Genomic DNA, 27,969 nt, shown 5'->3' with positions numbered 1-27,969 from the left:
ACTTGTTAACCTCTTCCTAAATCTATTCTCTATTCACAGTCAAAGTGAAATGATCAAAGTGTAGTGCACAATAATTTAACTAATAGTAAAACTCTCCACAAAAAGATTACGCTTGATTCTCAAATTTTAAATTTTCGTTTGTACAATCACAATTTCCTGCAAGACCACAACTAGCTTTTGCTCGCCACACGCAAAATTTTCCCATCAAATAAAAAACAATCAGTCGGTGAGTGATTTGAGAATCAATCCAATAAAACATCAGGCTGAGAGTGGTGGTAATCTTTGGAAAGGTACACACTTCCAAACGTGCACTCACCCCTCTAGTGATGATGATGATGAGCTGGCTTGACGTCACTTCCAGTGATCGCGTTTCCATTCGTGATCGCCGGCTGCGCTGGAGCTTCACCACCGCCCGTTTCCAGGTTCTTGAGCTGTTGGTTCCACATGTCCGCGTACACGCCGTTCCGCTCGAGCAGTGCCTCGTGCCGGCCCCGTTCCACAATTTGTCCGTCCTTCAGCACCAGAATCTCGTCCGAGTGGATGATGGTGGACAGTCGGTGGGCGATGATTAGCGTGGTCCGGTTGGCGCAAACCCGACCCAGGGCCGCTTGAATGTTGCGCTCGGTTTGGGTGTCCAACGCACTGGTCGCTTCGTCCAGCAGCACGATGAAGGGCGACTTGAGGATCGTACGGGCGATCGCGACACGTTGCTTTTCACCTCCGCTCAGCCGCAAGCCGCGCTCGCCCACCTGCGTTTCGTACTTCTCCGGGAAGGTGAGAATCTTGTCGTGGATGTCGGCCGTCTTGGCCGCCACGATGACGTCCACATCCGGGGCGTCCACCCGTCCGTACTGGATGTTGTACTTGATGGTGTTGTTGAACAGGACCGTGTCCTGCGGAACCACCCCGATGGCCTTTCGCAGCGAAGACTGGCGCACGGTTTTGATGTTTTGGCCGTCGATCGAGATGGAACCGCTCTCGACGTCGTAAAAGCGGAACAACAGCCGCATGATCGTACTCTTGCCGGCGCCGGAAGGTCCCACCAGGGCCACCGTCTTGCCCGCCGGCACGGAAAAGTTCACGTTTCGTAGCACGAACCGTTCCGGGGTGTAGCCAAAGGTCACGTCGGAGAAATCGATCGCGCCACCGCGAATAACGGCCAGCTCGCCGGCTCCCGGAGCGTCGATCACTTCCTTCTCCTCCTTCATCAGGTCAAACATGTTCTCCATGTCGACAAAGTTCTTCTGGATCGCTCTGTGGAGGAAAAAGAGGTAGACATTAGCATTGTAGAATAAATTCTACTTAAATTTGATAGCCAGATCCACTGCCTATTAAGTTAGCTGCATAGATGATTTGTCGAAATGGATTGAGTTTGAGAATGATTGTTCAAAGAACAACACTAAATATTTTGTTCCCGTTTTATTTTTTATAAAACAGCAGGTTTGCCGTAAAGAAAGGAACAAAGAATGAAAATTACAAGAAGTAGAAAGGAGGAATCCAGTACAGTACTTGTTCGATAACTGGGCTGAGAACGTAGCCCAGTCACCGAATGCTGCTCGCTAACTGCACTGAACGAAAAATAACGAGGGGACCACCGATGCATAATATTTTCCTGATGAAATATAAAAATAAAATATTATCAAATGTATTTACAATGCATACTTTTCATGTTTCTTTAACTGTGACTTGAAATTATCTAATCTAATCTAATCTAATCTAATCAGACCCTAGCGCAGCCAATCTTTCAAAGGGATCCTGAAGAGTGCCTTAGGTTAAGATGACGCCTAGCACTATTCTTGTCATTTATTAACATTTGTAGTGCGCCATTGCACCGGAATGCATTGAAACATCACAAGCGTTTAAGCGGCCAGGCCTACTGCGTAAAGCCGTATCGCAAAGATGACTCGTAATTGGGTTGAGTTTGAGCACTGAGTATTCGAACAACAACGCAATTCTGAATCGACAGGGGAGGAAGAAGCATGGGGACACACCACCATACGCTCCGAGATTTGGTTGTATTCGTTGGGAGCACCATGCTAAGAAGGTGTGGTACTCCGGGACCCTCGCTCAACTAGCTCTCTCTGTAACAGTATTCCTAATTCCAATCCACGCTCACCAAGTAGTCTTCATGGCCTAGTGGTTAGCATTTTTGTTTACCAAACCAAATGACGGAGGATCGAACCCCGCCTCGAGCGATTTGATTTTTCGTTCATATTTATTCATTTCAAATTTATGTGTTTCACAACTCTCTCGTTAGGAGCAGATGGGAATCGAATCCAGAACCATTCGCTTACAAAGCGAACACCGTAACCAGTCAGCCACGGGCGCTCCTACTTTAACTGTGACTTGAAATTAAATAAAAATTTGAAAAAGGTTTTTTTATTTGTTGAACATGATTTTTGCATCCATTTACCCCTCGGTCATTTCGGTTTGTTTTGGGTTTTTGACGTTTGTCAGCTTTTTAACTGGGCTACGGGCCAGTTATCGAGCGTCCAGTTAAACTACGCCCAGTTACCGAACAACTACTGTATAGGAAAAATCAGACAATGTAGCAAAAAAAAGAAGTATAAAAAACCAGATAGCAAAGGAGTTAAGGAAACTAGGTAAAAGAACTAGAAAAAAAGGTAAAGAAGCAAAGCAGTAGAGGAATAAAAGAGCAGAAACGAGTTAAGGAGCCTACTACTTCGCTTCGCTAGGAGACGATTTTAGTGGATTGCCGACTGAATTTCGTCATCTATTGTGATGATTGTCTAAGCCCAGGTTGCCTAGGATTCGAAAATTGGGAATAAATCCAATTCCACCTGAACCTGGGACAAGGTAAAATGTCCAGGTGTCCCCAAGTAGGTTTTGAAGGAGTTTTCTACTCTAAGAATGAAAAGGAATAGAATTAGGCAAAGTACCAAGTTTGAAAGGAGCAAAGGAGTAAAGAGAAAATTAGTAAAAGAGCAGAAACTAATTTTCTCTTTACTCCTTTGCTCCTTTCAAACTTGGTACTTTCGTTTCGTTTTTCGTTTTCGTTTTACGGAGCAAGGTGGGGGACGCGGCCTCAAGTCAGTCCAAGTCCGGTTTCTTGTGGAAAAAAGGGTAGTGGCCGAACTAGTATTGCATACCAAATGAACACCACCGGAAGATATAGGGGATCGGGAGGGGGGAGGTGAAAGAAAATTAGTGTTGATGTGAGTAGTAAGAACTTGGATGATTTGAGCAGTTACGGTAATCTAAGTTTAACACTGAATAAAGAAAAACTGAAATTGTGATTCAAAGTAAGAAGGCCCGGAATAAATTAAATTATTAGTTAATTAAATAAGAAAATGTAACTAATCGGAGATCTATACAAAAGAAACCTATGATGTATTCCAAATTTAAAGGAAATAAAAATACTAGAGAAAAAAAGATGAAAACTAACTGCCGACCTGTCACGTCCGTCAATAGTCTTGTCGTACATTACAACTAGAAACAGATCTGCCAATGAAATGTTACACTTCGTTCAAATCAACTAATCATTTAAGTCCAATTATTCATCCACGGAAAACTATCTAACTTTAATCAACAACCTAAACTAAACTGTCTGAAAGTAAATTTAATCTCAAATCCCCGAATGTTTTATTATAACGCCAAATAAGGTAAAGGATCTTGTTTTTAAACCAGTCTTGCCGCTTCCAAAACCAATAAACATAAATGAACAGTTCATAAGTTGAACACTAGTAATTAAGACGACTATTTCATGCCATTCATTTCATTAGGGCATAGAGCTTTGCAAACAAGAGTGCATCTCTATTATACCTTATGTAAACTGTCATTTGAGTGAAGGAGACACACTCCTGTTCACAAAACCCATGCGCCCTTTTGAAATGTTAGGCTCCATTTGATCGTCAAGGCTCCAGTAGACCCTTGATTCGCAACAATGGTCGATACAACCATAATCCGAAAACCGTTAGTTCAACAGATTAACGAATTTTGTCCGATATCATCGCACTATTGATTGACCGAGACTCTATGGAAATTTTGACATATCAAAATGCTACGTAATAATATTTTTTTTGAAATAAATTTCAAAATCTATTCTATCCTACAATGCCTAGAAGAGGCCTCTGTTTCTGTTGTGAGTAAGCGCTGGTTTCAGAGTTCATTTTCCAATTTAAAAGGGGTGGGAGACGACTAATTTGCTTCATGAACTCCTACTCGGCCTTGGGACCACCTCTTAAGACACTGATGGCTCCTAGCTAGGAATTAAACCTAGACACAGCGTCGAGGCCCGCTTCGCATGGCAAAAATGTTGGCTGGGGGGAAGTGATATTATCACGAAATTTTATTTTAAAGCCAACATTGCTAACGGCGTCGAGGTCCTTACTCATGCCCAAGGTCTTTACTCCTTTGCTCCTTTCAAACTTGGTACTTTGCCTAATATTTACTCCTTCTTTGTTCTTTTGCTTTCACATTTTACTGTTTTTCTATTTTCTGTTTTTATTGGGAAAGATTGTAAAAAAAGATTTAAGGCGTGGAAAGAAGTAAAGGAGGAGAGAAGAGTAATCCAGTAAAGGACTAGAAAGAAGTAATCAAGTAAAAGAGAAAAGAGGAGTAAAAAGGAAAAAAGAAGCAGAAAAGTTATCAAGCAATAGAGCAAAGGATAAAAAAGGAGTAAAAATTAGTAACTTTTCGTTTCAACTCGTTTGCTTTTTGACACCTTCATTCCTTTCTACTCCTCTTTACTCCTTTTATTTCTTGTAACTCCTGGATACTCCTTTCTCTACCCCTCGTTACTTTTTATTCCTAGAGGTGTTTAAAAGAGTGAAGGTTTAGAAAAGATTTAAGGTGTAGAAAGTAGTAAAAACAGCAAAGGTGTAAAAGGAGTTAAGAAAAAGCGGTTAGTAAAGGAGTAACGAGGATTAGAAAGGAGCAAAACTGAGTAGAAAAATACTTGAGTAGAAGGAGCAGAGGGGAGTAGAAAGGACTAATAAAGTAAAGGAGTTGAAAGGTGTAATTAAGGAAAGAAGCAAAGAGTAAAAATTTCTAGACTCTTGACTTCAAGTAGAAAAGCGGATAGAAAATCAGACAAAAGAGCAAAAAAGGAATAATGAACTGACAGAGTAAAACAAAAAAAGGGCATAAAGAATAAAAGGAGCATGAAGAAGCCAAAGAGCGAAAGAGTAAAGAGAAAAGGAGTCAATAAAAAAGTAAAGGAGCAAAGCAGTAGAAGAGTAAAAGAGCAGACACGAGTGAGCAACTCTCAACGAAATCGGCCGATTTCGACCATTTTTATTTTTTTTTTTATTTGGCTCAAACTTTGTGGGGGCCTTCCCTCTGACCAAAAAAGCTATTTTGTGTCATTGGTTCACCCATACAAGTCTCCATACCATTTTGGCTGCTGTCCATACAAAAATGGTATGTAAATATTCAAACAGCTGTAACTTTTGAGTGAATTTTCTGATCAATTTGGTGTCTTCGGCAAAGTTGTAGGTATTGTTGAGGATTATTGAGAAAAATATAGGTACACGAAAAAAATGCAGATTTTTGAAATCAATTTTTTTCACAAAAACTCAATTTCCCAAAATACGTTTTTTTGATTATCGAGATTTTTTGATATGTTTTAGGGGAAATCCCGAGGGGCGTGAAACTGGCCTTAATATATTAAATTTTCACATTAAATACATTAAGGAATTAAATATGTCTCGTCGGTTGACATTTAACAGCGCTCACCTGTTTTGTTGAAAACATTGGTTGGTTTTGTATCTCTTTCGCGCTCGACTGTCAAGATTGTTTTGGTTATTTTAAAGATTTTGAAACTGTTGAACACACCATATCCGGAAGACGCCGGGGATTCAACATGCTGCACCAGAACCGGGCTGAAGGTGGCCAAATTGCTTTTTGTTCGGCAGTCCCAACATTCTATAACATAATAGCCTGTTTCGGCTGGACCCGTTGCAGATGGTTCGTTCGTGTTTGAGACGGGGACTTTCAGAAAAGGTGCAAAACTTTGCAGCAGGTCGAGCAGATGGAAATAAAGGAGCCGGGAATAAAAGCGGACAAAAATGTCGTTGATTCCGCTGAGGAAGGCGCCCAAGTTGAGCAGTAGCTAGAGCAGTAGTTTAAGGGGATCCGGTTCGGAAATAGCTGCAGTGGCCGGGTTGCGGTTAACGAAAATTACCAAAACCAGTGGGAAGCGACAGGTAAGCAGGTGGAGGAGGTTTTCCATCGGCACTTCAAGGAGGCCGATCCTGGCAAGCAGCTGATTATGACCGAACCCGCCGGATGGTCGACTAACGAGTTGACGGCTCAACGTGTGTCCAAGAAAAGAACCAACAGATCATCACTATAGGTGCCGAGTGCCAGCGCCGGAATGATTCATCGCTCTTCAATGCGGCCTGCCAGATGCGGTAGGCCAGCAGAAAGCAACACCACGTTGTAGTGGTTAACAAGTTCAACTGGATGAAAAACGAGACGTGGAGGTGGTAAATTTGTTAAACTAATAAATATGCAGTTTTCAATTTTGTATTTTCCCCCAACCACAGGTAACCATCACCCTCACCAGCATCCTGCTGGAAGCGGTTCCCGCCAGCGAACGCTTTAGCGGTGTCGTTGTCACGCTTACATCAACTCAGTCAGCGAGGTCCACCAGCCTTCGAGCTTCTACCCGCCATAAACAAGCGGAATAGTTCGCGTTCCTGCTGATCGCCGCGTACGACACCACTTTCGAGGATATGGTCTTTCCGGCCGATGTCGTCGAAAAGCAAATCTGCGCCAAGGTGGAGTGGTCACCACCAACAAGTTCATCGTGCCAGAGAATGCAACCGTCGTCGGTTCTAACGAGGTCATCAAAACGCAGGTCGCAAGTGTATGCGAATAAAAGTTTAAAAAATCAGAAAGTTTTTTTATTAACTGAAAAGAAAACAGTCACACTGTAGCATCAGATGTTGTTACTCTCGATCACTCCAATCGTATACAGATCGCTGAAGTTATTGGCCCAGACTATCGATCGAATAAAAGAAAAAGTTCGTTGGTTGCACTACGCACATAAAAACACCCGAATCTCCGAGTGGTACAGCTTGACACTGGGACGAGGACAGATGCGCCGCTTCTGGATCACGAGAAAAGTCCAAATGTTGCTTTGTCGTCGGTTGCTTTTCCCCGGGTAATACTAACGGATGTCGTGGATTTGGCACGACCGACAGCGGGCCGACCTTTTCAGCTGCTTGGCGGGAGTCTCGACGGAAGAGCATTTTCCTTCAAAATCTGCGGGTGGCGTGATACGAAATTACGAACTACTTTTCACTAGTTTTTGAATAATATTACCTCCAACGCCTCTCCCAGTTATCGCCTAATCCACCCGCCGACTTTGCTCCGCGGAATAGTTTGAATCGCGGTGGATCACCAGTTTGTCGCTTTCGTTGATTTTACTGGATGCGATGGTTTGTTGGCGTCGATGTTGAGAGCCCGCTTCAAAGATTGCAGCATCAGCTGCAGGCTCCGGCGCACCTGGAACGAGTAGCAGGCGAGTGGTGGGGTTCTCACCGAAATTTAATCCTCTGCGTTGGATCATCCTGCCGGGCCAGCTTGTCTAGATGAGGTGCCTCCGGTATCGTCCAGGAGGAAGCTACGCATTGCTGGTGGCTCTTTTTTGGTTTGCCTGTGCCTAACGGATGTTTTTTTGCTTTTGTTGCCTTCTTTTCGCGACAAAACATTTCCAAACACAACAACAACAAACACGCGATCGATCTCAAACTGTCAAACCAATGTAGTATAAAGAGAGGTGGCGATGTTCCGATCGTAAACAAAAGTTAATTCGTTAATTTCGGCAGTTAATTAATTAATTTATTTAATTTTTTACTACTGTCCCGCCCCTCGGGAAATCCGCAACTTTTGAGCTATAGAGAAACATGGTCAAAAAATCTGCCGCCGAGTAATAATTTGTTAGGAAAAAATCGAAATTTTAAACCAAAAAAAATTAACCTCAATTTTTTATGTAAAATTCAATTTGTAATCGAAAAGTACTTTACAGATTTTTTGATAAAGGGCTCCGTTTTCAAGATATAAGGTATGAAAATAAGGTAAATTTTGTACCAAAAATACATCTATTATCGTAGCCCGCCAATACCCAATTTTGGCGAACTGCAAAAAAAAACTGACATGAAAATATCTCTAAATCGGTTTGTTAAATACATTTTATAATGGAACCACTTTTCTGTGAAAAAATGCACATGTCGCATTTTTATGGGCCATACTGTAAACAAGACTCAATGCTTCGTATAACTGATGATTCTGTGAAAAAAAAATTTGGTGGGACAATTATGCGTAGAAGTGACTTGGTGTTGTTTTATGAGTTTCCGAACAAAGTACTAGATTTTGTGGGTGTTTCGAAAAGTATATGACAAACTTAACTTAAAAATGTCAAAAGGCCAAAATTGTCAAAAAATCAAATGGGCAATTATGCTTTGAACGGCAGAACAGACCATTGAAAACTAACTTTAAGTAGAACTTTTCATTTACTTTTCATGTAAATTAACAATTCAATTTTCTGCCAGAACTTTAAATTATATTATTGTTATTAGTATTTAATTTTTTAGTTAGAATTCCCGGGGTTTTCACGGATTTCCATTTTTCCCGATTCTAAAACATGAAAAATTTCTGATTTTTTCCTAGTTCAGATGTTATTTTAAACAACTTTCATACAAAGATAAAATTACTTCTCTTGTTTATTTATTTTTCCATAAGTCATTGAACAAGTTTAATTTTGTTCAATTCCATTAGCTTAGAAAAATATTTGCAACAGCCTAACGCTCAATTTTTAAAAGCTGGTTTAATTATTCTAGGTTATTTTATGTTATTTTTTCTATCTCCGATTAAATATAAAAATAATTTGTCTATTTCCGAACCCGCAGAACTGCCAAGTTTCTGCAAATTCTGCAGAATTCCGCAGCCAGCAAAAGAAACTTTTCTGCAACTCTTTCTTTTGCAGCAATTCTGCAAGAGAGCAAGAAAGGGGAAAGCGATATTTAGATCAGCAGAAGAGAACAGAAACTACCTGCAGAAAAGTAAGAGCATCATTACCGGTGCGTTGCGGAAATTGTTGCTATTTTATTAACCCGTAACGCTTCTATTTTAGTTTAGTCACCCGGTCTCACACCGGTCGTTGCTAAATTGGGTTAGCAATTTACTACCCGGCAACCTTACCGGTGGTTGCTGTATGGCAGTTTCATGAAAATGATTCGAAATCATTGTTTGAAGATAACATAAAAGCTTTCACACTTTAAATTATATGTTTTTATTGATACAAAAAAAAACCATACTACAAAAACAGAAGGCGCCTTCCAGAACCACTTTGGATGCTTGTTGGCCAAATGGCCAGTCAACATGGAATCGGAATACCAGAAAAATGGCCAACTTGATTATTTTTATGAAAACTTGTCATGTTGGATATTAAACTTTATGGAATTGAAAGATATGTAAATCTACGGTCATTCAGATGTGTGCTGACCCATTCTGGCCAATCTGGAACCGGTTACCGATGGCCCCTTGGGGACACTTCCGGAACATGAGAGAAACCCTATAATCCGACATATCAAACTTCATGAAATTGAAAGATATGTCAATCTACGGTCATGCCGTTGTTCACTGACCCATTCTGGCCAATCTGGAACAGGTTACCGGTGGCCCCTTGGGGACACTTCCGGAATATGAGAGAAATCCTATCATCCGACATATCAAACTTCATGAAATTGAACCGGTTCCAAAATGGCCAGAATGGGTTAGCGAACAACGACATGACCGTAGATTGACATATCTATCAATTTCATGAAGTTTGATATGTCGGATGATAGGGTTTCTCTCATATTCCGGAAGTGTCCCCAAGGGGCCACCGGTAAACGGTTCCAGATTGGCCAGGATGGCTCAGCTAATAACGGCATTACCAAAGATGGACAAATCTTTCAATTTCATGGAGTTTGAAGTGCAACATGATGGGTTTTCACCAAAAAGTCAAGTTAGTCGTTCATCGGGTACCCGGGAACCGGTTCCAGGTTACCCGGAAGTGGCCACTAACACTCTAGAGTGGTTCTGGCAATCGTGTATTGTATTTTTAGTAAGTTTTATGGATCAATTTCAACTATTGTGAGAGTATTTGTATAACATATATGTGTAAAACATTAAAACATGAACTTTTCGGATGTTCCGGATTTCCAGAACCGGTAGGTCACCTGGCCCTGATATTAATATTTGTGGTCAAAGTACAGTAAATACCTGTCTAATGCAACCCGGAGCATCCTGATTGGTTGAAATTTGCCTGAGATACAGGTCGTCAAAGTTGGGGTCTCAAAAAGGTCTTTTTTCGGATGTAGCCGATTCCCGTGGCCACCGGTATCCAAATCCGGTTTTCCATGTCGGTTTCGAAAAGGGGACGTCCTAAGCTTTCATTTGTGACCAAAAGAACCGGAATCGGTCAAAAACTGGATTTATGACGATTTTTAAAGTTTGGGGTCGAAAAGAACCCCAATACCTTATGTGGGAACCAGCAAAAACTTTCAGAAAGCCTAGAAGCATCCTCTCTGATGTAAAGGAACTCCTTCCGGATGTTTTTGCCGGCTCTGACTGTCGGAAGTCCAAACAGCATCCTCCCTCTTGCGCAGGGAACTCGTTCCGGATGGTTACGAAACCAGCAAACATCATCCGGAAGGAGTTCCTGCGCATGAGATGATGCTGCCGGATTTTTTTGCCAGCTCCGTGACCATCCGGAAGGAGTTCCCTGCACAAGAAGAAGGACGCTGTTTGGCCTTCCGAGTATTCAGAAAAATGGGAAAACCATTCTCATGAGCAGTCAATCCTTCAGTAGCCGGTTCCGTGGCCAGTAAACCAGGAATCCAGGCAATTTTTCACGATACTTACCGGATTTTCTATTGCCGCAATCCATCTCCTTCTTAATTTTTGCGCGCTTTGGTCTCTTCGACCGACAAAAGACGAAAAAAACACATAAACAACATACGAACATAAAAACTGAACAAACTTTGTTTTGAATTTTGACAGTTCCAAGTTTTAGTTGCGTTGCTAGCGCGTTGCTAGATTTGGTAATGGCCTATCTACAATCACTTAACTTAGAAAATTTCACTTAGCTTAGGAGTTTGAATCAATGGAAATGAATCTGATCTTCTACAATGAAAAGGAATAAAATTAGAAACTTGACGTATGGTTTGGAAAATTTCAAAATCTACGGTAAGTTGACGTTTCCATATCAAAGGTAAACAAACAACTGCATAGCAACGTATATCAGCCCAGCAAATTTTCTAAGTTGATTGTGGATGACGGCCGTAAGTTGTGTACATTTTCTAAGTTTTACTTTACTTAACTATTCTAAGCTAAGTGATTGTAGATAGGCCATAACTCGCTCCCAACCGACGCGTTACGTTTTAGTTTAGCAACCCATTTAGCAACGACCGGTGTGGGAGCAAAGTTACTAACACGCGTTACAAAACCCTAAAACCGGCCTAATACTCACGCTGGTAAGGTTGCTCTAAGGGAACGATTTTGCTGCTACTTCTGTTTTGCTCTTTGCAAAAGTTTTGCCTGAGAGAAAAGGAACTTTTGGTGCAGAAAGTGCGGGAACGCTTTGCTGCCGATTTTGTGCACAATTGCAGAATTCTGCGTTACGGGAATAGACCTTAGGGCTTTTGTTAATTTGATTTGGTTAGTTCTTGAATTTAATTTTCTCGACGACGTGCCACCCGAGCTGCCATCCCATCGAGTGCAGCATAAAGGCATTTATAGCAAAAACTCACCGGTAGAACGTTCCGAACCAGTTCAGCGGCACGTACAGCTGGATGATGTAGCTCGCAAACAGCACGTAATCGCCCACCGTCAGGCCCTGCTCGTACACAACCAGGTACGCGCACAGCAGCGAGCCCGCCAGCAACCCACCGCACACGATGACGTTCTGCATGGTGTTCAGGATGTTGAGCGTGATCGAGGAGCGCCACTCCTCCTCCTGATACTTGAGGATCGCCTCCCGGTAGCAGTCCACCTCGTACTGCTCCGCGCCGTAGTACTTGACCGTCTCGAAGTTGAGCAGCGAGTCGACGGAGCGCGCCTTCTGCGCGTTGTCCGCCAGGTTCATGCGCCGCTGGAACTTGGTGCGCCACTCCGTCACCATGATGGTGGCCGCTGGAAGGGGAGGGTAGAAGTTTGAGTTACTTGTTTGGCGGTGTGGTTATTGGGAGAGGACTTACCGATGTAGAGTGACATTGTGATGAAGACAATCAGACCGAACCACCAGTTGAAGGCCATGATGAAGAACACGACCGCGACGAGGATGTCAACGATGGTGGGCGCGATCGAGAAGAGGATGTAGTTGAGCAGATTGTTGATGCTGTCCGTGCCGCGGTCCATCACGCGCAACACTTCGCCCGTCTTGCGGTTCAGATGCCAGCGCAGCGATAGGCTGTGCAGGTGGCGGAACAGCTCAACCTCGATCTCGCGCGTCGTGTACTGCTGGATGCGGATCCACAGGAAGCTGCGCAGGTTGTTGAGTAGTCCCATCGAGCCGGTGCCGCCACCCTGGAGGAACTTGAAGCCCACGTAGACGAGCACCCAGTCCCAGCGGAAGGCGAGCGGTCGCTCGGACAGGCTGTCCACGATCTTCTTGTTGTAGATCGGGACGTACAGGTTGATGACGCGACCGCCGAGCAGCAGTACGAAGCAGAAGATGACGCGGAATTGGAGGACGCAGTCCTTTTTGGGCCACAGGAACGGCATCAGGGTGCGCATTTTGTGCCACGCATTGCGGAAGGTTGATTGATTTTCCGGGTTCGCGAGACTTTCGTACTCTTCCGGCTGGAAGGTGGACGTAATCCCCGGCGCTCTCAACCCAATCACAAAGATGAACAACGTCGCCGTGTATCGCACCACAAACAACCCGAACTCGACCTTGTCCTTGACCGTGCTCAAATGGAACCATGCCTTCTCGTAGTTCAGATTCACAAACACCACGTTCTGGGCGATAAACAGCAAGGTCCAAAACAGCAGCAGCACCAACCCGTGCCCCCGCGTCGGCAGCGACGGCAGCAGATAGTACCGCTCCTTAACCAGCAGCACAATCGAGTACGGATACGCGAACAACGTCACGCACAACGCCACGATCATAAACCCGTACACCCGCGCACCCTCGAACACGAATCCCTCCAGCACGAACCGCACCACGGCCAGCACCGGCAGCAGCGCCAGCAAAAACACCTGCAAGTTGTACATCCGCGAGCGGCCAATCTGCGCCGGGCTGTTCTCCGTCCCGTACCGCCGGTACATCAACAGCTGGATCGTTCCGAACACCAGCAAAAAGCCGCCGATAACGGCGGCCGAGACCGTGTCCAGAAAGCACTGCGAGATGCCATGGTTCGACCAAACCACGGACATCGACACGTTGGTCGGACAGTACTGCAACGGCTGCATCGTCGTCCTGCTGCAACGGAAAGAAAGGTAAAGACTGAGTGTGAGAGTGGCAAAGTTTCACGAGTTAGCGACGAAGATAAGCGATGAGTTCAACAATGATATGCTCGGAACGACGGTTAGTGATAGTGCGTTTGCGGCAATACGGTCGGCTGCGGCGGTTCAGAACTGATGGTGCAACAACATCACCATTTCTCAAGAGCCTTGGGTTAAGAGATCATGTCGTTATCAAGGTGGAATGCACCTGAATGAAAGTGGAGGCAATAAAGGAAGGTATGGTTTTGATTTTGCAATACGTTACTCTGGATTTTTTTGTCTTCTGAAGCAACTCAAGAACTTCAAGAACAAGCCATATGAAGACCTTTCTGATACTGATAAGAATTGTTGGGTTTATGATCCTGCGACACTGTTTTTTAGATTTAAAAAAAAACTTGAATTTAAGGAAGGTGTCACCTTAACCCCTTCCCACTTGACCAATTCTGCTGATATTTGAATTGATATCCTCTTTAGTACTGTGTCCCATTCTAGGGACGACATATTATTTACAGCAAATTTCTCACCCAAAAAAATATTGCAGAAATCAACCATCAAACAAAAATTCTAAATAAATATTTTAAAAGGCTGTTGATAATTTTAGTAAAAATAAAAACAAAACATGGGATAGATGTCCTTATTTTGGACACAAGCGGCAGAATTACGGGAGCTCTAAAAGTGCCCTAAAAGTGCTCCGAATACCACTTTTCTCTAAAACTTAACCCTGAATTGCCACGTTAAAAAAAACTGATTTTTGAAGGTTTGCTCAGATGCTTTCTATATATTTTGCCGTAGAAGGCGTAGATTACGAGATAAAATTTTGGTGTCTTGGACAAAGTTGCTTGGATTGGCAAGCCCGTCAACTTTCTAGAAGATGAAAAAATTCCCAAAAATATTCCTGTAAAGTTAGATTTCCAAAATCACCCTAATCGTGAACCACCCTAATTTTCAACCAAACCAAAAGTTTCCCCTTTCCATATGCAACAACTCTTCTGAAGACACCAAAGCTCCAAAACTTAACCATTTTTTCGGAAAATCCATTTTCTACTTAATTTTGCGATCTGGACCACTGTGCATTGTTGCGATCCAAACAATGAAACTATATCAGTATAAGTCCTACTCAAGGAGGTATTAGACTCGCACTGTTTCGTGTTTGACAGTTTGTCAAACTCGCAAAGGTGAAAAAGAGGAGAATACTTTATGAAAACCATACCCACAAAAAATTCCCAGTCTCAACCTTTTGTCGCGAGTTGATGTTATCCTTTATAGAAAACAAATGGGCACTTTTTTGAGTTTGACAGATTACAAAAATCTCAAACTTGTTTGCGACAAACTTGCAAACAAAGTGAAATTTATGCAGACTGACTTTTCTGCAAACAAACAAAGCAAGCAAACTGTCAAAAAGTGCGAGTTTGTTTGTTTGTTTGTCATAGTCTAATATCTCCTTCAAGCTGCCAATGCTCCACAGACAAGCGGAAATGTCTTGAATCTATTTTGACATTTTACAGCTTTTTTATGTTTCATAAAATAAACAAACTTTGTGGACCATAGTTGATTCGTTTTCGTTTTCGTTTTACGGAGCAAGGTGGGGGACGCGGCCTCAAGTCAGTCCAAGTCCGGTTTCTTGTGGAAAAAAGGGTAGTGGCCGAACTAGTATTGCATACCAAATGAACACCACCGGAAGATATAGGGGATCGGGAGGGGGGAGGTGAAAGAAAATTAGTGTTGATGTGAGTAGTAAGAACTTGAATGATTTGAGCAGTTACGGTAATCTAAGTTTAACACTGAATAAAGAAAATCTGAAATTGTGATTCAAAGTAAGAAGGCCCGGAATAAATTAAATTATTAGTTAATTAAATAAGAAAATGTAACTAATCGGAGATCTATACAAAAGAAACCTATGATGTATTCCAAATTTAAAGGAAATAAAAAATACTAGAGAAAAAAAGATGAAAACTAACTGCCGACCTGTCACGTCCGTCAATAGTCTTGTCGTACATTACAACTAGAAACAGATCTGCCAATGAAATGTTACACTTCGTTCAAATCAACTAATCATTTCAGTCCAATTATTCATCGACGGAAAACTATCTAATTTTAATCAACAACCTAAGCTAAACTGTCTGAAAGTAAATTTAATCTCAAATCCCCGAATGTTTTATTATAACGCCAAATAAGGTAAAGGATCTTGTTTTTAAACCAGTCTTGCCGCTTCCAAAAACCAATAAACATAAATGAACAGTTCATAAGTTGAACACTAGTAATTAAGACGACTATTTCATGCCATTCATTTCATTAGGGCATAGAGCTTTGCAAACAAGAGTGCATCTCTATTATACCTTATGTAAACTGTCATTTGAGTGAAGGAGACACACTCCTGTTCACAAAACCCATGCGCCCTTTTGAAATGTTAGGCTCCATTTGATCGTCAAGGCTCCAGTAGACCCTCGATTCGCAACAATGGTCGATACAACCATAATCCGAAAACCGTTAGTTCAACAGATTAACGAATTTTGTCCGATATCATCGCACTATTGATTGACCGAGACTCTATGGAAATTTTGACATATCAAAATGCTACGTAATAATATTTTTTTAAATAAATTTCAAAATCTATTCTATCCTACAATGCCTAGAAGAGGCCTCTGTTTCTGTTGTGAGTAAGCGCTGGTTTCAGAGTTCATTTTCAATTTAAAAGGGGTGGGAGACGACTAATTTGCTTCATGAACTCCTACTCGGCCTTGGGACCACCTCTTAAGACACTGATGGCTCCTAGCTAGGAATTAAACCTAGACACAGCGTCGAGGCCCGCTTCGCATGGCAAAAATGTTGGCTGGGGGGAAGTGATATTATCACGAAATTTTATTTTAAAGCCAACATTGCTAACGGCGTCGAGGTCCTTACTCATGCCCAAGGAACTTTGTGGACCATAGTTGATTCATCGAAAAAATGTTGTCATGTCAATAATTACACAGTCCAACAAGATTTTGTCTCTGAGACGAGTATAAGTGTTCCTAGTAGAATTTTGCCTGCTGAATCCGAATCTGGGTCCAGAATTGCTCCAAATGGTCCCAATTTTGAGATACACCCGTTTGAAATGTTAGTTTAGGCCAAAATTAGCTGCTTTGTCGACTATTTTACAAAAGAACTATTGAATAAACAACTGAACCAATACATGTATCTTATAGTTCACGTTTTCCCCTTTCTGAAACACCCCTAGTTTTTAAAATTTGATTGTTTCTACGCATATTTATAGCCATTTTAAAATTATATTTTCAGTTGGTTCTCATTCAAGTTTTTCCAACTTGCATGCAAGTCATATTATGCTGGGATATCAAAAATAAAAATGAAAAATGCTTTGCAGAACGTTAAATAAGTATGTCTCGATAATCTAATTGATCATATTTCATGTAATTTTGTCTGCTGAATCCATTCCTATCATTAGATTTTTTCAAAAAGGTCAGCTTTTTGAGTAAAAATTGAATTTTCGATGATTTTTTCAAAATAAAATCTATTTTATGCTAAAGTATGACATAGAGATAACTAAATGTCGATGTCTCGTCAGTCTTATTGATCATTTTTAATGTATTTTTGTCTGCTGAATCCATTCCCATCATTGAATTTTTTCAAACAGGTCAGCTTTTTGAGTAATAATTGAATTTTCGATGATTTTTCCAAAATAAAATTTATTTAATGCTAAAGTATGACTTAGAGATAACTAAATGTCGATGTCTCGTCAGTCTAACTGATCATTTTTTATGTATTTTTGTCTGCTGAATCCATTCCCATCATTAGATTTTTTCGAAAAGGTCAAGTTTTTGAGTAAAAATTGATTTTTTTTCAAAATAAAATCTAGTTTATGAGCAGTTCTCTTCGAAATCGGCCGATATCGACCATTTTTATTTGTTGTATTTTTTTATTTGGCTCAAAATTTGTGGGGCCTACCCTATGACCAAAGAAGCTATTTTGTGCCATTGGTTCACCCATACAAGTCTCCATACAATTTTGGCAGCTGTCCATACAAAAATGGTACGTAAAAATTTAAACAGCTGGAACTTTTGAGTGAATTTTCTGACCAATTTGGCGTCTTCGGCAAAGTTGTAGGTATTTTTAAGGACTATTAAGAAAAAAATAGGTACACGGAAAAATTGCCGAATTTTTTATTAACTTTTTTTTCACAAAAACTCAAATTCCCAAAATACGTATTTTTTGATTTTCGAGATTTTTTATATGTTTTAGAGGACAAAAACCCCATTTTTTGAGCCATAGATAAATATGGTCAAAAAATCTGCCGCCAAGTTATGAATTTTTGAAAAAAATGTGATTTTGGAAAAAATCGAAATTTCATACAACACGAAATTCGACCTAATCATTTTATGTTAAATTTGATTTGCAATCGAAAAGTACTTTACAGATTTTTTGATAAAGGACTCCGTATTCAAGATATAGTCACCCAAAGTTTGATTTAAGCGAAATATTTGCAGTTTTTTGATTTTTAAAAATATTGACTATGAGTGACTTTTTCTAAAAATATCAATTTTTAAAAGATTCTGATCTTTGATTTTCTATGAAATTGTCAAAGAGAAATAGAACAGCGGTTTAAACAAAAGAGAGAAAAATTGAGGTTGTCTAAATCTTACCCAAAAACCCCATAATTTTATAATGTCGATATTTATCTCAGCAACTTATGTTCCGATTTTCAAAGTTAAAACATAAAACATTCGTAAAAAAATCCGATCTTTTCAAAAACAAACTTTTCAAAAAAAATCAAGAATAACATTTTTAAAGGGCACAATATTGAATGTTTGGGTGGCTATAACTTGAAAACGGAGCCGTTTATCAAAATTTTTACTTTTCGATTGCAAATTAATTTAAAATTAATTTAATTTAACATAAAAAATTAAGTCAAATTTTGTTTTGTATGAAATTTCATTTTTTTCCAAAAATAACTGCCTTTCCAAAAATTCATAACAAGGCGGCAGATTTTTTGACCATACTTCTCTATGGCTCAAAAAATGGGGTTTTTTGTCCTCTAAAACTTTTCAACATTTGGGAATTTGAGTAATTGTAAAAAAAATGTTAATAAAGAATTCGGCAATTTTTTTCCGTGTACCTTTTTTTCTCAATAGTCCTCAACAATACCTACAACTTTGCCGAAGACGCCAAATTGATCAGAAAATTCACTCAAAAGTTCCAGCTGTTTAAATTTTTACGTACCATTTTTGTATGGACAGCTGCCAAAATTGTATGGAGACTTGTATGGATGAACCTATCACACAAAATAGTTTATTTGGTTATAGGGAAGGCCCCCACAAAGTTTGAACCAAATCAAAAAATATAACAAAAAAATGGTCGATATCGGCCGATTTCAAAGAGAATTGCTCATAAAATAGATTTTATTTTGAAAAAATCATGGAAAATTCAATTTTTACTCAAAAACCTGACCTTTTTGAAAAAATCTTATGCTGGGAATGGATTCAGCAGACAAAAATACATAAAAAATGATCAATTAGACTGACGAGACATCGATATTTAGTCATCTCTGAGTCATGCTTTAGCATAAAATAGATTTTATTTTGAAAAAATCATCGAAAATTCAATTTTTACTCAAAAAGCTGACCTTTTTGAAAAAATCTAATGATAGGAATGGATTCAGCAGACAAAATTACATGAAATATGATCAATTTGATTACCGAGACATACTTATTTAACGTTCTGCAAAGCATTTTTGATTTTTATTATTGATATCCCAGCATAATATGACTTGCATGCAAGTTGGAAAAACTTGAATGAGAACCAACTGAAAATATAATTTTAAAATGGCTATAAATATGCTTAGAAACAATCAAATTTTAAAAACTAGGGGTGTTTCAGAAAGGGGAAAACGTGAACTATAAGATACATTTATTGGTTCAGTTGTTTATTCAATAGTTCTTTTGTAAAATAGTCGACAAAGTAGCTAATTTTGGCCTAAACTAACATTTCAAACGGGTGTATCTCAAAATTGGGACCATTTGGAGCAATTCTGGACCCAGATTCGGATTCAGCAGGCAAAATTCTACTAGGAACACATATACTCGTCTCAGAGACAAGAAACATTTGATTTTTTGTTGAACTGTGTTATGTTTGCATAAAATGAAAAAAAGTTTTCAGAAATCATTCTGGTGAGAGTCAAATGACTATGTGAGTGACTTTACGTTGCGCTCATTTGTGGACCAGCACGAGAAAATGTCGGATAAGCTTTTTGACAGTTACAGTTTGACAGCAAAATAGTTTAAACTGTCAAAATGTATATGTCATTGTATATGCACCCTTTTTAAATGTTGCTCCAGATTTGATCGGTTCACACGGAAACAGAATATCAAAATTAGGATGACTTAGAGAAGGCTAATGCTCATAATTAGGTTTTACGCCGTGACGTCATTTGACAGCTCGTGTGCACTGTTTACATGGTCTTCGTCGATTATCGACGAATTTCCCTGACCAAAATCGACGACCGCATCAAACTGTGCTAAGCCCATGTAAACAGTGCACTCTTTCTAACCTCCAAATCGAGTCGGCGTAAAACCTAATGTCGAATGTTCACAAGCACTACTCTAGAATGTTGAACTTAAGAAAAAAATGTGTCTTTAAAGCACGTGGACACTTTAGGAGAGGGGGAATTTAGGTTTTACAGCGTGACGTCACGAGCGCACACGCACACACATTTCTACAGAGACACACGTGCAAAAAATGTAAACAGTGCAGCCAAGCTGTCAAATTTCTAACCTCAAAACCGAGTTGGCGTAAAACCTAATAGATAAATCCAGCGAAAGCACAGCGCTGCTTTTTGATGGTGAGAGATTTGACAGCTCCCATACTAAATTTCTCGATTTTCATACTTTTTGTTAATTTTCTTCTAAAATAAAACACTTAACATATGAAAACTATACATTTTTGATGCCCAAAATTCCTGCTGAATCGAATGGTGTATTTATCTCAACTGCAAATTTTTCGAACAGTTTTTATTTTAATAATATTCTAGACACATTTTGTGCACCTAATCAATCAATACTTTTATCATAAATAATCATTTTATTGCTTAAAAATTAAGTTTTCCTGAGCTCCCATATTCAAATACATGGAAGCTGTCATTTCTAACACCATTGGCCACCTAGCGGCCATTTCAAACTGGATACGTCTATTACGATTAGCAGGCGTTTGATCGTTTTTATCATTTCGCAACGCTACCAACGTGATATTATTATCCGTATTAAATATACTCCCATTACAGAATTCATCCAGCGAGACATCGTTGCAATCACGGTAGAAGTCCCCACAGCCACGGGAAAACAGGAGCTGATAATTGCGTCGGCTTACTTCCCAGGTGACCAGGACGACGTACCGCCACTTGAAACCACAGCTTTCGTGAGATACTGCAGAGACGTCAACAAACCATTTCTAATTGGATGCGACGCCAACGCACATCACACGATCTGGAGCAGCACGGACATAAATAAAAGAGGTGAGTGCCTTCTTGAATACCTTTCGTCAAACGATGTCAATGTATGCAACGAGGGAGACAAACCTACTTTTATCAACGCTATTCGACAAGAGGTACTGGATCTCACCTTGTGTAGTTCCTCAATCTCCGAAAAGTTAAAAACTGGCACGTTTCGGACGAGCCCAGCCTATCTGACCACAGGCACATTGTCTTCAACATCGAAGCCAGGGCGCTGGAAACTGAGGAATATAGAATTCCCGCTAAAACGGACTGGAATGCCTTCAAGGAACACCTGCAAGGTACGCGAATGCCGATTAATCCAAAAATTCGGACTCCTATGGAACTGGAAACTGAAGCGGAAAATCTTCAGGGAAGGATCATAGAGGCGTTCAACGCAAGCTGTCCGTTGAAAAAAAGGAGGGTGTGCCGTGACGTTCCCTGGTGGAGCGAAAAGCTGGCAGATCTTCGCAAAGAAGCAAGACGCTTGTTCAACAGGGCTAAACTCTCGGGAAACTGGGCTGCCCATAGAGCAGCTCTCACCAAATACAACGCTGAGTTGCGGAATGCTAAGAAAGAATCGAAAAAAAGATTCTGTGAAAGCATTGCGACAATGCCCGTAGCTACCCAACTACAAAAGGCGCTGTCCAAAGATCACACTAATGGTCTTGGGCAATTAAGAACGGAAGACGGTAGTCTCACGAAAACAAACAAGGATACTCTGGACGTGCTTATGTCCACTCATTTTCCTGGATCATCAACTAAGGATGAAGACCAGCGGACTTCAACGTGCGAAGAAGCGTTCCGGTAGAGGCAATCCATCTTGCTCGACGTATGTTCACAAGTACGTCGATCAAGTGGGCTCTCCATGCTTTTGAGCCCCTGAAATCTCCTGGACCCGACGGTATACTTCCCATCTTCTTACAAAAGCGGGCGACATCATCTTGCCCGAAATGATCACAATATTTCGCTCTAGCTATATTCTAGGATACATCCCGGAAAGCTGGTGCAAGGTTAAGGTGATCTTCTTACCAAAGGCTGGCAAACCTGACAAGACTTTGCCTAAAGCCTTCAGACCCATAAGTCTGACATCCACGCTGTTAAAACTTATGGAAAAATCACGGATAATTATATCCGCGCGGAGTTCCTGAAAAACTCTCCGCTGCACAGGCATCAACATGCTTACCAATCGGGTAAATCTACGGAATCCGCGTTACATCATCTGGTGACGCTTGTTGAAAAATCACTCAGGCATCAAGAAACGGTTCTAGGGGCGTTTCTGGACATTGAGGGAGCTTTCGACAACACATCATACGGATCAATCAAAACGGCACTTCTCAACAGAGGAATAGACGCTACAACCACGAACTGGATAGAAACCATGCTTATAAGCAGGGAAATTTCTGCATCGCTAGGAGATACAACTGTAGTCGTGAAAGCGGCCAAAGGATGTCCGCAAGGAGGGGTACTCTCACCCTTGCTTTGGTCGCTAGTTGTAGATACACTTCTACAAAATCTCTCCGAACTAGGGTACGAAGTCATAGGATATGCTGACGATGTTACCCTCATCATCAGGGGCAAATGTGACGCGACGATCTCGTGCAGGTTGCAGTCAGGTCTCAACTACATCATTCACTGGTGCACACAAGAGGGACTATCCATCAACCCCAACAAAACCGTTTTAATTCCTTTCACTAGGCGGAGAAAACATAACATTTCTCCGCCGGTGATTAAAGGTGTTCGGCTCGACTTCAGTTCTGAAGTCAAGTATCTAGGAGTTTTCCTGGATCGCAAAATGAACTGGAACTCACATCTGGATTACGCCGTTAAAAAGCAATATCGGCCATCTGGACCTGCAGTAAACTGTTCGGAAAGACCTGGGGCCTCTCGCCTCAACTGGCTCTCTGGTCTTACACCACCATAGCACGACCGAGGCTAACATACGCGTCTCTCGTATGGTGGCCAAAAGTGAACGAGAGGACGGCGCAAGCAAAGTTGAACAAGGTTCAGCGGTTGGCCTGCCTCTCCATCACAAGTGCTATGAAAACAACACCGACCGCTGCAATGGAGGCACTGCTCCACATTCTACCACTACATCTTTACGTCAAGAACACTGAAAGAAAGACACATAGCAATATCACATGTTTTACACATGAATCTGCCCCATACGACTTTGCATGTGAATGTAACGTGTAAATCACTTGAAAGAATACATCGAGCGACAAATGCAAAACACGTGAATCTTAAGTGAAAGCTCACATGACATTGAAATGGTGTGCATTTGCATTCAAAATGATTTTGTAGTGTAAATTGAATGGTTTTCCAGCGATATCCATGTGTATTGAATATTGCATACGATTTTCTGTTAATTTCAAAAGATTTTTTATTACGATAAGAAATCAATTTTATTGAAAAAAACTTTTTATTATATGCCTCCTTTGATATAAATACAAAATGTCGCACAAGATACAATCAGACAATATTTTTTACATTTTTCACTTCTAGATGTTCCTATTTAATGGTTGAACTAACAAAAAAAATCGGAGGAAACGGCATATTTAACTGCTAGTAGATGTCTGGGTGACGGAACAAGAATAGCTTCCGGTAACAGGAACCGGTTCTTGAAGTCGCCAAACTGCTTGACCTTGGAGGCCTCCATCGACTCAACCTTGATGATCTGGATCTGGAGTAGCCACGGACACGGGTATGGGAAGCAATGTCGCCAAGCACCGCGTCACGGAACTGCCGACAGTTGCATATTTTGTTCGTTCCGGAACGCAAATCATACTGCAGCCAGATGCCGAAGTTGCCCGATCAATCGGCCAATACAGCGTCGGTCCGGGGAAACGAATTCAGGATCCAATCCTTCACCGGGCTTGGATATCCTGGAAATTCATTAACATTGTTAGTTTAAACGTACATATTTCAATATTCACTCTTCTTCTATTAAATACTTACCAAAAAGTAAAAAAAAAACGCAATTTGGACTGCCTTCGTCCGTCGCCATCTTACGAATGAGTATTTTTCATCAAACACCTTGAAATCCAATACATTTCAATCTCACGTGATTTCCATTTGGAAATCAAGGGTAAAGTCAAATGGGGCAAATCCTAGTGAAATTCTATTGAATCCAAAGTGAACAACAGAATGAAAAACATATGGCTTGCAATCAGCTGATTTCTGATGATTATCATTTGAATGTCATATGAAAAACACATCTATGTCAAGGGAAAAGCATGGCAAATCATCGTGATGATATTTCAGCCAGCTCACGTGAAAAAGCATATGAATTTGCTATGTCAGATTTTTTCAGTGAAGGAAGCGGAGAATGGAGCACTACGACAGCGAAGGCATAACATCAACTACGAAGGTGATCTAACAGGTCACCTGCGCATCATGAAGGAGTTCGACATAACTCCTCTAGTAACAACAGTTACAGACTGCATGGAAGCGAGACCCAACATAGACACTCCATACGATACAGTTGAAACAACTCGTAGACTCTGGTGTGCTGGGGGGCCAGAACTTCCACCAGGAACTATCTGCTTCTATACAGATGGCTCCAAAATAGGTGATCTCACTGGAGCTGGGATCTTCGGACCAGGGATCAAACTATCCATCTCGATGGGTAGATGGCCCACTGTTTTTCAAGCAGAAGTCTATGCTATATACTCCTGCGCTGTGCATTGCCTTAAAAGAACTATAGGCATGCGAAAATCGGTATATTCTCGGACAGTCAGGCAGCACTGCTAGCTCTGAAAGCCGCAAGGGTGGAGTCCAAACTCGTTTGGGACTGCATCGACGTACTACGGGAGCTGTCCCGCCGGAACAAAGTATCTTTGTTCTGGGTACCTGGGCACTGTGGGATCATGGGGAACGAGTTTGCCGATCAGCTCGCTAGGCAGGGGTCATCGGCTAAATTTGTTGGTCCTGAACCATTTCTGGGTACATCAAAATGTGCTGTAAAGTACGAGTTAAAAAAATGGGAGGATAACCAAATTTCTTCCACATGGTTTGTAACACAGGGGTGTAGACAAGCCAAAAACTTCATTACACCAAAACCTGCAATTACCAATAAGCTTATTGGTCTAAAACGTAGTGAACTGCGCACTGTAACGGGGCTGCTTACAGGGCACTGTCCTGCAAAGTATCACCTCAAAAAACTCGGTATAGTTGACAACGACATATGCCGCTTCTGCAACACAGAGCTGGAAAGCTCTGCGCATTTGCTCTGCACCTGTGGAGCAATTGCTACTCGAAGGCTGAATTCCCTAGGAAGTCGCCTTCTCTCGCCATACGCCGTATGGCGCACTCATCCCAAAAAGATGATCAGTTTCATGAACTGTACACTCAAACCCCGTTGGTTTGACACCAACTGTTGTCAAACGAACGGGGTAACTTTTTAGTTTGACACCCTTCTTACACGGAGTTCACACACACTACAAAACGTTTGTTTTGATAGTGTGCATGAGCGCCATGTAAAAAGTGACAGTTCGTCACTTTTTAGTTTGACTTTGACCAACCAACGGGGTACAAACTAAAAAAGTGTCAAACGAAAAAGTGACCAACCACCGGGGGTTGAGTGTATCATACCAGAATGGGATAAACGCACAGGTCAGCCAACAACCAACTCGCTACCCCCATCAATGGGTACGAGTAACCGGCTAACTGTGTAGAGTAATCAGGGATACATCACAAAAGTTAGTCTCAAGGACGGACGAGGTGATATCAAACCCAAAAGCCCAATTTGGGCACAAAAAAAAAAAAAAATCTCGAGCACAACCATCCATATCTGTGCAACTATGTCCTTCACGCAAAAGCTCTAATCAGAGATAACAATGCCTTGATAGGGCCTGCAAAATGATAATGCAAATATGTGACCACTAAACCGCCCAAGTCAATGTTCACCGCCGAGAGGATGAGTCACTCACTATCTCTGGTCGCGGAATTACGGTTCCAATTAACTAAACATCAGTATCAGTTGTTTATGCAAAAGGGTGAGAAAGAAGCCAAAGCAAATCAAGTGCCCAAAAAGTGAAATGTCATGCCGGCGCTTGAAATTAGTCGAGGCGTAATTTCCTCATACCGTGTCGTCATCAAGCGCTTCGGAATCGACCACAAGCCTATTCGCAACGCGCAAAAAAACCCCAATCCGGAACGCTCTTACATCACATTTCTCTCCAAATCCTTCCTCACTTTTCTCGGATTTTCTGCACATTCGCTTATTCAATTAATAAAGTGACATTCTCCATTAGAACTGGAATTTCACAACCCAAAAGCAATGCCCACTTACCAGGGGTTAAACCAAACTGCTCCTCAAACTTCCGAACACCCACGGACGGGAAATCTGCACGTTCCACCCGAAGAAAAACAAAACCTCCGGAACTCTTTTATATGTGAAAGCTTTTCAACGCGACGACAACGACGATCGAATGCACTTAATCATGCTATTTAGTTGCACTGATTACGCCAACAACCAGTAGCAGAACGTAACTTTACGGCATGACCACCGAGACCGCGACACCGACTAAACTGCGAGACGAGCCGACTACCAGTGAAGGTGGAGGCGGCGGAGGAGGAAGGAATTTTCCTTTATTTTTGTTTTGCTGTCAGGGGGGAAAAAGCTGTCAAAATATGAACCGGTTCGGAAAGAAGGGATTTTTATAATTACACCGCAAAGCGTTACACCTCCAAAGAAGCTTTTATTTAAAAAAAAGGTGCAGGTGGTTATGTTACACATGACCAATATGAAAAAGAACTTTGCATGAGCCTCTTTAAATTATATCTTTTTCGTTTAATTTGATCATTTTATTTTATAGTTACAAACGCGATATCCATTTTGTAGACCTGGCGACATGTCAATTTTCATGTCCAGTATCTAAAATCATGATGTTTGATACCCATATTACCCAAACTTGTACGGATCGGTAAATTTTCCCTCTTCGGAACACACCGAGGACAACAGGTAGTCACAAAATCTGGTTAAATCTACCAGGGAGCATGTTGACAGCTCCTATACCTACTGAGCGTACCCGTTATGTGTACAGATTGTCAAGGAAACAGATTGGCCAATGTTTGACAGATCCAAACGCGCTGGACACCAACCGCCCTTTACGCCCAGCAAAACTGGCAGTGTTGCAAGCGCAAAACATACGTTGCCCGTGCCTACTTATTTTGCATCGACCAATTTGTTCCCCTTGACAATCTGCAGTTATGTGTGGGCCCAGTGGGCATAAGATGGCGGCCTTCGATATTATCTAGCTAAACATTTGAAAATAACGAATAGTTTAAATAAATATAGTCTTTGTCTGTTTTTGGTTAAACATTTTGTCGTTTTAGGTTTTTTTCTGGAAATACTTGTTTAGAGAACAATTACTAGAATTATTCTAGAAAAATGAGAGAGAGAGAGAGAGTCCCGCGAAAGCCGTTACGGAAACAAAAAATCCCACACGAATTTTGGGTAACATTTTTAGCGGACGAGCTCCGATGAGGCCCCATCTGTCGGTGGATACGCGCAACGAAAACTATCATCTTAGGGGCTGGTTTAAATGTAAATTTTAATGTCATGTATTAAAATCCATGAAGTTTGATACTTAATATAGTGAAACAAAAATGAAAATTGCTTTGCATTCAGGGGCTGTATTTCTAAAATTTATATTATTATTGTTATTATTGCTTATTGCGAGATAAAATCAAGATTTTACATCGCTTCGACTGACAGGAGGTTATGGCCGACGAAATACCGCGTTGTAAAAATCAGCAAGTCGACATCATCATACTATCTTGTCGTACGTCGCTTTCTGTCCCAAATTTTGGTTGAAGTTGGTTGCCGAAGTCCCGAGTTATAATGGAGTATTTCTATTCTAGCAGTTTTGCTTTTTTTATGAAATGTACAATGGGAGAACTGTAATTTCTACCACTCGAATCCGGTGCTCCATTACAAATGTTTACGGTAATCTAACTTGTACGTGCGTCAAACGCGTTCTGACCTGAAATCCCTTTGGCCAGTAGTCGCACTTACATCAATTTTCAAG

The 27,969-nt window shown here is 41.1% G+C and overlaps 1 protein-coding gene and 1 long non-coding RNA gene across 3 annotated transcripts; both read right to left on the bottom strand.

Moving 5' to 3' along the window:
• Positions 1 to 2: 2 nt before the first annotated feature.
• LOC6052243 (ATP-binding cassette sub-family B member 6, mitochondrial) lies at positions 3 to 26,503 on the bottom strand. 2 transcript variants are annotated; one of them, XM_038260224.1, is made up of 4 exons: positions 26,229 to 26,503; positions 12,210 to 13,435; positions 11,763 to 12,144; positions 3 to 1,254 (listed from the first exon to the last, which is right to left on the bottom strand). In XM_038260224.1, exons 2-4 carry the CDS (start codon positions 13,423 to 13,425, stop codon positions 321 to 323), a joined length of 2,532 nt encoding a protein of 843 aa, XP_038116152.1. In that variant the 5' UTR covers positions 13,426 to 13,435; positions 26,229 to 26,503; the 3' UTR covers positions 3 to 320. The 2 variants fall into 2 exon arrangements, with proteins under 2 accessions (XP_038116152.1, XP_038116153.1); XM_038260225.1 differs by having other exon boundaries at positions 12,210 to 13,432.
• LOC119768836 lies at positions 6,848 to 7,862 on the bottom strand. The gene is made up of 2 exons (XR_005278250.1): positions 7,291 to 7,862; positions 6,848 to 7,230 (listed from the first exon to the last, which is right to left on the bottom strand). It is a non-coding gene; the product is annotated as an uncharacterized LOC119768836 (long non-coding RNA).
• Positions 26,504 to 27,969: the final 1,466 nt, after the last annotated feature.

The sequence above is a fragment of the Culex quinquefasciatus genome, chromosome 3 (genome assembly GCF_015732765.1).
Source record: "Culex quinquefasciatus strain JHB chromosome 3, VPISU_Cqui_1.0_pri_paternal, whole genome shotgun sequence".
Classification (NCBI taxonomy): Eukaryota; Metazoa; Arthropoda; class Insecta; order Diptera; family Culicidae; genus Culex; species Culex quinquefasciatus.
This window is presented reverse-complemented; position numbering and strand designations above follow the sequence as displayed.

Excerpts from the sequence above, each read along its gene's own strand:
- LOC6052243 (XM_038260224.1), bottom strand. The coding sequence starts at position 13,425 with ATGCAGCCGTTGCAGTACTGTCCGACCAACGTGTCGATGTCCGTGGTT. Across the intron at positions 12,145-12,209 it reads CACAATGTCACTCTACATCG|CGGCCACCATCATGGTGACG; the intron begins GTAAGTCCTCTC and ends CTCCCCTTCCAG. Across the intron at positions 1,255-11,762 it reads TGGTTCGGAACGTTCTACCG|AGCGATCCAGAAGAACTTTG; the intron begins GTGAGTTTTTGC and ends TTTCCTCCACAG.